We start from the raw sequence: 11,820 nt of genomic DNA, 5'->3' as shown, positions 1-11,820 counted from the left end.
TATACGTACCTGTAATAGCAATGCAATAACATTTCTGTAAAAGACAATTGTGAGCGAATGAATTGTTTTGTGAAATATACATTTTACATGTTAATATAATAAATATTTTTAAAATAAATATAATAAATCTTTTTTCTATTTTTATAAAAATCGAACGATTTTTCTTGGTGATATTATTTCCTAAACTATTATATTAATTTATTTTATAATTGATAAGTTAATCCTGCGCTCTTATTATTTTTTTGAAAATATATATTTTTAAGAAATATATAAAAATAAAATGTTTGATGTATCTCGCAGGGTGCAGCATCGAAATTTATTATTGTCAAAAAAAATATTTTTGATGGGGTATATTAATCAATGCGATGCAAGTATGCTGGAAACGTTGCTTATTTCGTTTCAAATGTCGATTTATTTTTCATTTTATTTAATAATAAATTGTCTACAATTTGTCCTAAGTTAGTACGTCTTGGAGTTCTCGTGGGGGGTTCGCGAGAAAGCATAGATCATTCAATTAAACTGGGTATGGGGAGGTGAACAACGAGCATTTACAAAAGTGACAACGAAACGATTTAACGCACCGTGTACAAGTTTGACGGCGGATATAGTCGAGATAAGCGGAAGTGAGGATAGACGGTACAGAAGAACGTTACATGTGTGTATAGAAGCAATTCGATGTAGGGCGTGAGAAGGCTAACGATTACAAGTGTGGAAGTATATTCTGAAACGACTCAACAAGAAACAAAAATATATAATAGAGAGAATAATAGGTAAATGGAAAAAAAAACTCTCTGCTCTCTCTATCTGTTTCCTCTCGAATTCAATTCGGCGCAACGAATATTATTACGGTATTAGCAATATTGCCAATGTACGATGATGTACAAGCGCTCGAAATGCCGTGCTTGGAGCTGCGACGATCAGGATTGAAATTTTGCGAGAGAGCGCGCAGATTTAAAATGCGAAGAAAGAAAGTATTCGGAAATATTATATCGCGAGAGAAAATATATATTATATGTATATCTTATAAGATTTTTTTTCTCAAACAAGAGAGTCGAAGCGTATGTGTGGATAATCGCAGATCCAAGCGAAACGCAGTACCCGAGAGCCATTGGTTGAATTTAACATGAACATGCGTCGATCGAGGGACGTGATTTTATGCAACCAATATGGTATTGTGGTAATATACGACATTGGCATATTTCACGTCAAATTATCATCTCTTATGTGTCATCCGACGCGCATTGTATGTACCTCGAAGCAGTATCGTCGCTGTACTTTTTTGCAATTTAAATGTGTCACCAAAGACGTTGAATATTTATTATTGCGGATGCGCTAGAGTATTTTCAAGGTTTTACAGCGATCGTGGATTTAAACATGAGTGATCGCGAGAGATCTACAAACTATGAATTTTTACGTACTTATCTAGTACAACGTTGCAAGTTATCGCCATCTGTCAAGTGTTCGCTTCTCGTATAATCGTAATAACTGCGCGAATTGTATCATATATATGCGGGATGGCATATTTATAACTATCTACGGAATTTCTATACGAACCCATTAATAAGCGAAATAAGCACACGTTTCGCTTTCGTTCACTGCGTGTCGAAGCTGCGCGATTCGCGATGCCAAAATCTTCGGCGAACGTCCTGCTTCGAGGGGTCGCGAATTTCGCTCGCGATTTCGAACAATGGATCATGCCGTGACTGGCTTTCAGGTACATAACGAGAACGAAATTCTTAAATTAATTAATTCACGAATTACGACGTTTCGCTCGCAATCTCGCGCGAGTTACACGCGTGTATTTGTGATAGCGCGGCGAAGATACGACGACGAGTATCGCGAACGCAAACGGGCGCGATGACGATAAACGTAAGTCTACCCCGGGTCATGAAAAAAGAAATTCGAAAAATTCGGAACGAACGAAACTATCGTGACGGGGTGATGACGAAGTTCTTTTCTTTTTACACGAACGGATTCACGATTCAACCATATTATCCATAAACACGCCGTCGAGCGAAACAACAAGCCATTTCACCCTAATCTTTCTCTCTTTTTATCTCTCTTTACGCAAAACCACGGTATACTTTCACTAGAATCATTTCTCCGTCATCGAACATGTCTCGAACATATTCGTCTTGTCGTCCGAGCCATTTTTTTTCGCGCTACGTGATAGGCTCGAAGATAACGCGGAGGATGTCCAAGTTTCTCTCCCTAAGATCTGTCGTTTTCTTACACTCTTCTCGTCATTTACTTGTTCTCTCTTCCTTTCTCGCTCACTTTCATTTTCTCTTATGCCTTTCATTCACTCGCACATTTATCGCGATCGTCCACACAGCGTGATCTTTTGAGATCGTTGTATCCAACTATGATATATCTACACGTTACTTATACATCTATATACCGGTTGGATCTTCTCTCGCATACACGATTCTTCCTTTTCGTCGCATCCATTCATTCGTTGAAGGGGGAGAGGGTATATCTTTCGTGTACGATTACAAAGCGTTTTATTTTATCACCACTTTACCGAAAGCGTTTCCTCAGGGTCCGCGATGCGCGCGGACGTTTGCGATCTGAGAAAAATTTATTTCTTCCCTTACATCTTTCAGCATTACATGCATCTCACCCGATACGTTTATCGCTAATAACGTAGTTTCGACGATCTTTCGCGATTAAAGCGCGATGATGTGAGATTCTTTAGTGTACCACCTCCCCCGCTAATATTCCCGCGCGGATATAATAATTAATAAATACTCGCCGTGTTCGTCGCTCTCGTTGATTAATACGCTACACGCTACATCGTTTACGCGATTTACAATATCAATTAATTATCAAATTATTAATTCAACCATTAGAATTACTTTAGAATATTGGTACTCTTTCGCGTCACCTCCGTTATTCCATAACTTTTTATCGTATTCTTTTTTTTTTATCCTTTTGTTACATTTCTGCATGACCGTGTGTGTATTACATTATGCTTCTTTGTCTTGTCTCAACAACCGCATTTGCTCGCGTTCTAACCCACTGTCGCTCGCACTCCGTTCACTCAGCCTCATTCTGCAACATTCGTCATCTCTCCCACGCACGCACTCACGCACGCACGCATGCATATATGCATATTTTAACGAAATTGTACAGAGCGTCTCGCCTCTCGACGTGACATTCGCGCCACTCTTTCTTTACTCGTCATCTTCTTCTTCCTTTTCCTCTCCTCGCCATTACGGTTCGTCGAAGTATAGTTGAATCGTGAGAGTGTAGGGCCCTTGCTAATATTTATAATAAATATGTATAATATGCGTACGTATATAAATAAGTGTTTGTACTATAAAGAAAGTAAAACGCCTGGGGTCGCGGGCCGGACCGATCGCGATTCCACGCGGGGAGTTTTTCACGGTCGCCCTTATATAGAGAGTTTAGAAAAAAAGGGAAAGGGAAACGCGAGTGCGCCGCCGGTCCCTCCTTATCGTGGACGTGTCCGCAAACACACGAGTGGGACACGTTCTCGCGTTAGGTCGCGCAGCTCGACATTGATTAGCCCGTAGATTCGCCCCGAAAACCCCCTCGATCGGCGATCGCCGGCCCCCGATCTCACGAGACTCGAGATGATCCGATGCGTTTGGTGAGAATTAGGTGGGTCTCGAAGAACGCCTCTCTCGTATTCCATGTATGTGTATATGTATATGTATACGTGTACGTGTATATGCATGTGTGGGTGTGTGTCTGACGCGTATATATTTATATGCTGTTGTCATGTGTGTGGGTGAGTGAGTGTGTACGTTTGTCGCATGTGTTCTATATAACTCCCTTTCCTCCCTCTCTCTCTCTCTCTTTCTCTCTAATACACACACACGTACTCCGGCGTGATCGGCGCGTGTGTGTGCACGCGCACGCCCCTTCCGGCTGACGATGGTCGCGTGTCTCTATCGGTCGCTCTTCTCCGCTTAAATATTTTAATTTTACTTATTTATATTCAACGTCAACGCTTCGCACGAGATGGATCGGACGCACGGTCGGATCTCCTTTATTGGCAGTTCGTTGAGAGAAAGATTCTTCTTTTTTCGTATATATGATTTTTCTTTATTATATGTTTTGTTTTCTTTCGAGTCCGATCGCGACGTCGTTCATCGAACGCGCTCGCATCGCTAATCTAATCGAAAAGGACGACCGGTAGACTCCGGAGTTGCCGATGGGCGATGATCAGCGTGTCACCCAGCGTTCGTGGCACGCGTGACGAGCGTGCGCGTGCAATTTTTCGCGCTATACCGGCCGAACGCGCGTAGATTCATAGAACGTTATTCTTATTCTCGTTTTACGTTGCTTAAGAAAAATTATTGTGCCGATAATATGTTGGGTCGCTAGCGAAACCCTAAACAGGCAGTGCAGTACGAGTGAGTCCTTAAGCAATCTCGAGGCAAGCTTCGGCCTAATATCACGTTTCGAGTCCATTGCTCATCGATATAATTATTTATTTCGTGTGTCTGTCTGTCTGTGTGTGTATGTGTGTTTGTGTACTTGTGGTAATTCTTCGATTATCTTACTTTTTTGTTTTTCTCTTTCGTTTTTAATTATTACTTACAGTGTACGATTAAATTTAACCTTACATTTCGTTTAAAAGGTATACGGAGCATGTACAGTGGTACAGTTTCTTTGGAGTATCATGCCGACGCATGTAACTATCCTTTCCCGTTTCCTTTCCTTTCCTTTCCCTTCTCGCATTCTTTCTTCTCTTCGTCTTCTCTTCTCTTCTCGTCGCCGGATCGATCGCGATCTCGGACGACATCTCGCTACATATTAGCATCCCTTTGAGCCAGCCGGGAGTGTTTTCATCTTTTGCGCACTCTTCCTAGCTCTAGGACAGTTCCACTGAGTAAAAAAAAAGAAATGTTCTCCCTTTATTTATAATCCTTGTGTAAACTTGTCAGTATGTTCCTCTACATTATTATATAGTAACGTTAAAAATCACGGTCCTCTAAACCGGACGTAGGCGCGGTTGGTGTACGCGGGATATGACCAATAATAATCGGATTCGCGAACGTTTTCGTTTTTTTTTTTTTTTTTTTCGCACTTCGTTTTTATATTATCGTCCCAGCGCGATCGATGTCGCGGAGCGCCGCTGGGTAAATGATATCGAGATTATTTCCCCCGAAGAATATATTCGACGGTCCTCTTAATCGGTAAACGGGCGAGACTCCGAAGGGATTATCGTCTTATAACGTACGGTTCTTCTACGTCGCTCCTGTCTCGTGGTCTCGTGCGAAACTTATGTATCCTAAGCTGATGCTTATAACAGCCTTCTTTCGTAGGTGGATGTCCAGCTACTAGAATTGACTTAAACTCCTCTCATGCGGAATCACGTGTGATGATGATTCTCGTTGTGCTGCGGTGGTTGGTCTTCGGTGATGATCACATCGTCGTCGTGGTAGATAAAAGCCAGTATCAAATTCTTTGTAATCGCAATTTTAATCTAGCTTTTTCTGTTCAATCTCCATTTTAATCTATCTCTCTCTTTCTCTCTCATCAAGCTCTTAAAGTACCATCAAGTCTCATATTCCCTCTTGTCTCACATCTCATTCATATCACGTCTTATTGTTTCTTCCTCCGTAATGACCACTGCTCTGTCACCATTATATCTGTCGTATCGTAACTTGAATTAACTCGTAACTCGTGCAACATTAACTTTTCCACGAATGCTACTATCCAAATCATTTTAGCTCGTTGACAGTTTTGATCAGCGGAATCTCTAATCCATCGATCAATCGTGAAAAATTTGCTACAACTTTTTCACTACCTCAACACGCGCTTTCCAAGTGTGCGCTCTGCTTTCTTCTCGCCTGTCGTTGCCGAAACTGATGAAACTCCGCCTTCATCGCTTGTACTCTGGCCTCTATGTTTTCCCTGCTGTACCTCGGCGCTTGATGATGTACCGTGTGCACCTGATGGATGTGGGGAACGTGAATGGCGTGGATCTGATGCATCGGCGGTCTCTCCTCCCGCGTGGGCGTCGAGGCCGACGTGGGCGTCGGCGTGCATGACACCGGATCGAACTCGTAATGGCCGTCGACGCTGCCGGCGTCCACGGCGTTTTGTATGTGCGTATGACCCACCTTGGCCTGATCCTGAAGCTCGAGCCAGCGACCCACCAGGGGCGGCGGGGGCGGCCTGTAGGGCGGCGGTCGCCATTCGGCGACCGTGCTGCCGCTTCTCGAGCTCTGATTCTGCTGCGAGGTGTTTTTACTGCCAAAACCGGAGCTGCTCGACCTGCTCTCGGGCGAGGTCTCCAGGTCGGGCGAAGCCGCGAGCTCCGGCGCCGATCGGGCGTGCCTGGCATGCCTCGGCGGCAGCCTCGCTCTTGGTCGTCCGGCCGGTTGCGGCGGCGACGACGTCGCCAACGGCTGGACGGGCACGAACCGCCTGGACTCGGCGTGGATCGCCTTGAGCGATGGTAACTCCTGGCTGTATCGCTGGTGCACGCTACGAAGCTGTAGGTAACCGGGCGGCGTCGGGAAGGAACGTTCGCCGGAGGATGGTTGCTTGACGGAGCTGAGATCGCTGAAATACAGCGGGGTCCAGGGCACCTGGGCTCCGCTCGGCGAACTGGCCAGAAACCTGGGCGACGCGATCGCGCAGACGTTCACAGGTGGTATCCTCGCCAGGGAGTTGATCGCGCCGTGATGGTAAGCTGACGGCAAAGGACCTATCGACACGCCGCTGCCATCGGACCTCAGGCTGAGCTGGCTGATGCCGACCAGCGGGCGTCGCCACGAGGACTTGAGCCGCTGCTTCGGTAGGAAACCGCCATCGTCGCTGCTGGAGACATCCAGGATGCTGTTGTTGGCCGAGCTGAGAACCGAGTCCGCAACGACGAAGCGGCCGTCAGCCGCCCGCGAGATCTTGCCCAACGGACGACAGCGGCACGAGTCCGGGGTATCCGGACTCAGGATCTCCTTCAGGAGGCTTAAACCTGGTACTCGGCTTTTTCTAGGTCTACGGGTAGGACAGAAGGAGCGTTAGAGCGATCGCGGCGGTGGTGGTCGGCAAGATACGGTCCAATCGAGATCGTCGGAGGAAGTCTTGGTCTAAGATCCGTATAGGATCCGTCGTTTGTTTGATAAAGTACCGAAATTTCTCTCAACGAGTATAGTTCTTGTCGCAAATTTAAGCGTGCATTAAATGGAAATGCATTATACGAAAACAAAGAGACGCGCACAGTAGTGATTATTGCATGTTGTGTTATTGTGAACAGCATGTTTGATATAAAAATGGAAATTTTGTCTCATTTAATCCAATGTAATCCATTATATCCAAGTGTGACATCGGGAAATTTCAGTACTTTCATCGTACACGTGGATTTATTTATAAAGCATCGCTTTTCCATGAAAAAAGGAGCATTCTTGTTTAATTAAATATCTCGTCGAGATGAACGAGATTTTGAGATTATTCTTCCTCCGACGTGGTCCATCGGCCGCTCGGTACAGCAAATACGTGCAACATGAACGGCAAAAGACACGCAACGTTAACGAACAAAAGTTAAATAAAGTACTAGAACACAAATGTAACGTAAATGCCAATGTTCAAGTTAAATATATGTGGCAAGATAATTATCGATATAATTAATTATACTTGTACGTATAATAACAAATAACGGATGCAGGCAGGGAAGGCATGCGCATGCACATTCCGGTGCACGAGTGGTCGGGCGTGACGTGGGTTGTGGATGGTTTTGGCAGTGAGTGGATTTTTTTCTCTCTTTAACTTTTGCACAAAACGAATCTTATGTACTTTTCTCTTGTATATGTACGTATATATATTCTCTTTTTACTCGAACAAAATTTTGTTTCGTTATCATAAATTTCTTTTTTTTTTTTGCACGATTTTCTGTACTTTAAACTTTGATCAGTGAATATATGTAGCAATTGTGAATTTTGGTGCTCCGAAACTCGTCACCTTTTCTCCTCCTTCGGGTCCGGCAGCAAGGAAAGATGGGGGAGAGAGAATATGTTGTAACACAACGATTACATTCACAAAAAACAATATATCGTGGCGATAATAATAAGAAATATAACACTAAATAACCGAACGTTACTTCTAGGCGGTGGTGTTAGGGAGCAAATAGATAAATAGTGTCGTATGGGTGTCGGTGAAGACGCGGCACGCATTCACCGTCGTGGCACACATCGATTGGCACGAGTCGACTAATCGAATTCAACACCAGAAGTAGAAAGAAATTTTTAGTGATACACAATATTCTTTCTTCGTTTAAAAAGTATTTATAATAAAGGCACAATAAAATATGTAGAAAGATATGGTACAAGTATATGAATGGCCAGTCGAGTGCTTCGTAATAAAAAGATTATATCGCCGCATTAATATGATTTGTGGAGTATCATTTATTTTGAAATAATCCTCGCACAAAGTAACGCAACGCGCTACAAAAATCGATCGAATAATACGATTAAGCTTTTCTCGAGTCGTACGACTCTTGTTTCTCGAGGAAGCACTCGATCTTACGAAGAAAATAGAAAGACGAGAAATATATGATATGTTAAAATAAATTAAAAAGTGCCGTTGAGAAAAATCAAGTAATAATGAGAGATTAGATGTATGGGAGGGAGGATTTAAGAAATTTTGTAAATATCGACTTGAGTTGGACTGAATAGGTAATGCAAGGAAGTATCATGAAACGATTAACAGGTAGATACGACAATGGTAGATGTATATATGACGGATGCAAATTTTCGCGTGGCCGCAACGAGCGCGGCTTACCTATCTCCGCCCTGCTTATTGCTGAGTGTTCGCGTGTAAGCGTGTCTGTTTATTGGTCGTCTAGAATCGACAGACTGGAAACAATCAAATAACACAAGAAGCTTGAATTAGAGCCTCGATTGGCCGCAATAATCATTGCGGCTTTACGCGCCGCTGAGAAACTTGATGTAGCACGGATCGAAGTTTTTGTTCGATCCCTCTGACAAAAATTTTCCTTTACAATGACCAATATTGTCGGAATACTGTTTTTCGTGTTCGACAGAGCAAAGGTGATGCTTGTGTCACATGCGATTTGTGTAGAGAAAGAGAGGGAGAGAGAGCATTGTACTAGATAATACTGTGAAGCACGTAAGATTGATTAATTATTGTGATGTGACGAAATAAGATTAGTAATGTGAAGATATAGCATGATATTGTAAGCCCGGTATCTCTCCGGCATGAAATGTGTACTTTGAAATTTTTCAACAGTTGTCAATATAGCTTGTGTCTTTAGTTAAAAAGACATTGCAAACATCATTAAACAACATGCATCAAACCGGGATTAAATAGTCTAGAAATTTATAGTAAGCTACTGGATAATTTTTATAAGTATTTTAAATATAATATATACATTACTTTTAAAAATTTTTATAGTTGAATAAATTTATAGTTATATACGAAATTACGCAAATATACCAGTAACTTTCTATTATTTATTTATGAAGTGAATTTTAATGAATTCTAAGGAGAAATATTGAAGAAAGAGAAATTTTCATGTTGCGCGATAAGTAAAATAATAAAAGTTGTTATGAGGAAACTCGATGGTTTCTAAAAAAATATTTTCATTTTGAGAAATTATTTTAAAAGAAGCACTGTAGCTCGAGAGATGAAATTGATTAATATTTATAACACATCGAGTCGCCGCAAAATCTGCCAATTAATAATTAATTGAAAATGATAAAATGGTAGATGAAAGCGTTGAGTGAAAATCAAGCGATACTAATGGTTTGTAGTAAATGAATAAGAGAATGCATTAACAGAATAGTATACCTTTTAGTATCATATTTGTGATAATAATCTAGAAGGCAGTAACAATTAAAATGTAAATGGCTAAACATATTTTTATATAGAAGAAAACTCAGAAATTTGTAACATATTCTGAAAAATATTGCAATCAGATTAAATTTTATTATAAAAGCTAAAATATAAATGAGAGAATTTAAATATTAATAGAAATATATAAAACTGAAATTTCAGTGGAAAATTGTAGAATGTGATTATAAATATGATAAAGATTGATATGATAAAATTGATAGATCGATAAGATTGATATGTGATATGATAAAATATGATACAATAGCGATATATAAAAAGATGTTAAGCACACATGTGAGATGGAATAAAAAGTTTAGAAACTTGGAGCGCGCGAAAAGGAACGATGATAAATTCTTTGAATTATTCAACAGGCGTAACCTATCTGAAAAAGTTAGTATTTGTGGAGAAATAATAATAAATGTAAATAAACGTTTTCCATTTAAAAACTGAGATATAAGATAATTACAATCTTTCGTAAATTAAAGTTCATAGATTAAAGTTAGTCTCTAGAATGACCGCGTGAATGGATATTATGTAACTCCCAAACACATATTGCACTCGGCACAAATTGGTAATTACCGTTTAATAATGAAAGAGTAAATTAAGCATTAACGCAAAGATAATGAGTTAAATGCTTCATAATTTTTCAAAGGAAAGAAGTTTGCACAAAGGTATCATAAAATGCGATTCACGCAAAAGCAATAATGCGAAGAATAAAACAGAGGAACAGATTGAGTCAAAGTATAAGTAATGTAATAATTTATGCGCGTATGACAATAAATTCTGAATAAAGTGAAAAGATATACGTATACGATAAAAGAGAGCGATGAAATAAATAAAGTATAGTAATGGAATAAAAGAGAGATAAATGTAACTGCGTTAAAATTACCGCCGGTTCATTACTGAAACGAAACGTGAAAGAAGCAACGTAGATTTATACAGGTAATAGTGTATGCGTAGAACGAAGTGTCGCGATTCTTTTCGGCGGAAAAGAAAAAGAAAAAAAACAATACCGCATCGATTTCTTATCTATGTACTCCCTAAAGCCGCCGAACGAAGATATTAGGGTACTGACTGGATGTTACTAGTGTGAACTCCTAGCTGTTTTGCCTGTATTGCAGATCTCATCTACAGTCATGACAATCATCCTAAGTAGTAGTAGTAGATAGTAGGTAGTATATTAGTAGGTCCTAGCAGGTAACATTGCAGAGCTGTAGTCTCGCATAGTAGGTAGTAGCAGTAGTGGTAGTAGTAGCGGTAGTACTAGTAGTAACGGGCATGTCCCACCGGCAAGTTTGGCGTTCGCTCGCTCGATCGACCGAGGATCGAAGACGATTGATGGAGATTCGTGAAATCGATCTGATAGATTCGTTCGATCGATCGACCGCTCGGTACAACGTGTTTATACACACACAAACACATATACGTATACCGTCGGCGGGAGCTTATTTTCGTGGTTCTCGGGAGCAACCGTGGTCTCGGATACGTAGTAGTGATGGTAGTAATAGCGGTAGTAGCGGTAATAGTAGCGGTAATAGGTAGTGGTAGTAGTAGTAGTAGTAGTAGCAGTAGTAGTAGTAGTAGTAATAGTAGTAGTAGTGATAGTACTTGGTTTTTTCTGTGTGGCTAGCGGAGGTTAGGCTTACTGTTCCGCCTCTCTATGATAAACACGCTCTCGTAATCTCGATTATCGAGGTGGAGTGCGTGATGGTCACGATCACGATTCGGGGGGGCCTGCTCGTGGACCGGCTCCGAGGTGGCAGTGGCGGGGGTGGTTACTTGCGTAGGAAGTGGTGATTGATGAAGAGGTTGTGGTGGTGGTGGTGGTAGTTGCGGATTCAACGGGCTGCAACGGGTCAGCGTCGAGACTGACTCGCCGCACGCGTTTAGATTTGTCGACCTACAGAAAACACAGAGAGAGAGGAGGACAAGAGACGCCCACGATTTTTCTTATCGTCTTTGCTTTTCTTTTTCTTTTTTCTTTTT

The 11,820-nt window shown here is 41.5% G+C and overlaps 1 protein-coding gene across 16 annotated transcripts in view; it reads right to left on the bottom strand.

Moving 5' to 3' along the window:
* Nucleotides 1-372: 372 nt before the first annotated feature.
* The window catches only part of LOC145963887 (protein turtle), a 103,819-nt gene continuing 92,371 nt past the window's right edge, over nucleotides 373-11,820 (bottom strand). For 13 of the 16 annotated variants that reach the window (XM_083086189.1, XM_083086186.1, XM_083086191.1 and 10 more), the window contains one exon: nucleotides 373-6,981. In XM_083086189.1, the coding sequence (XP_082942315.1) occupies nucleotides 5,787-6,981 (1,195 nt within the window). In that variant the 3' untranslated portion in view covers nucleotides 373-5,786. Of the gene's footprint in view, nucleotides 6,982-10,926; nucleotides 11,735-11,820 lie in introns of those variants that run through there. The other 3 variants (XM_083086201.1, XM_083086202.1, XM_083086200.1) reach the window with 3 other exon arrangements.

The sequence above is a fragment of the Camponotus vicinus genome, unplaced genomic scaffold, assembly GCF_025532165.1.
Source record: "Camponotus vicinus isolate PSW18456_S1 unplaced genomic scaffold, iyCamVici1.0 SCAF_13, whole genome shotgun sequence".
Taxonomy (NCBI): Eukaryota; Metazoa; Arthropoda; class Insecta; order Hymenoptera; family Formicidae; genus Camponotus; species Camponotus vicinus.
This window is presented reverse-complemented; position numbering and strand designations above follow the sequence as displayed.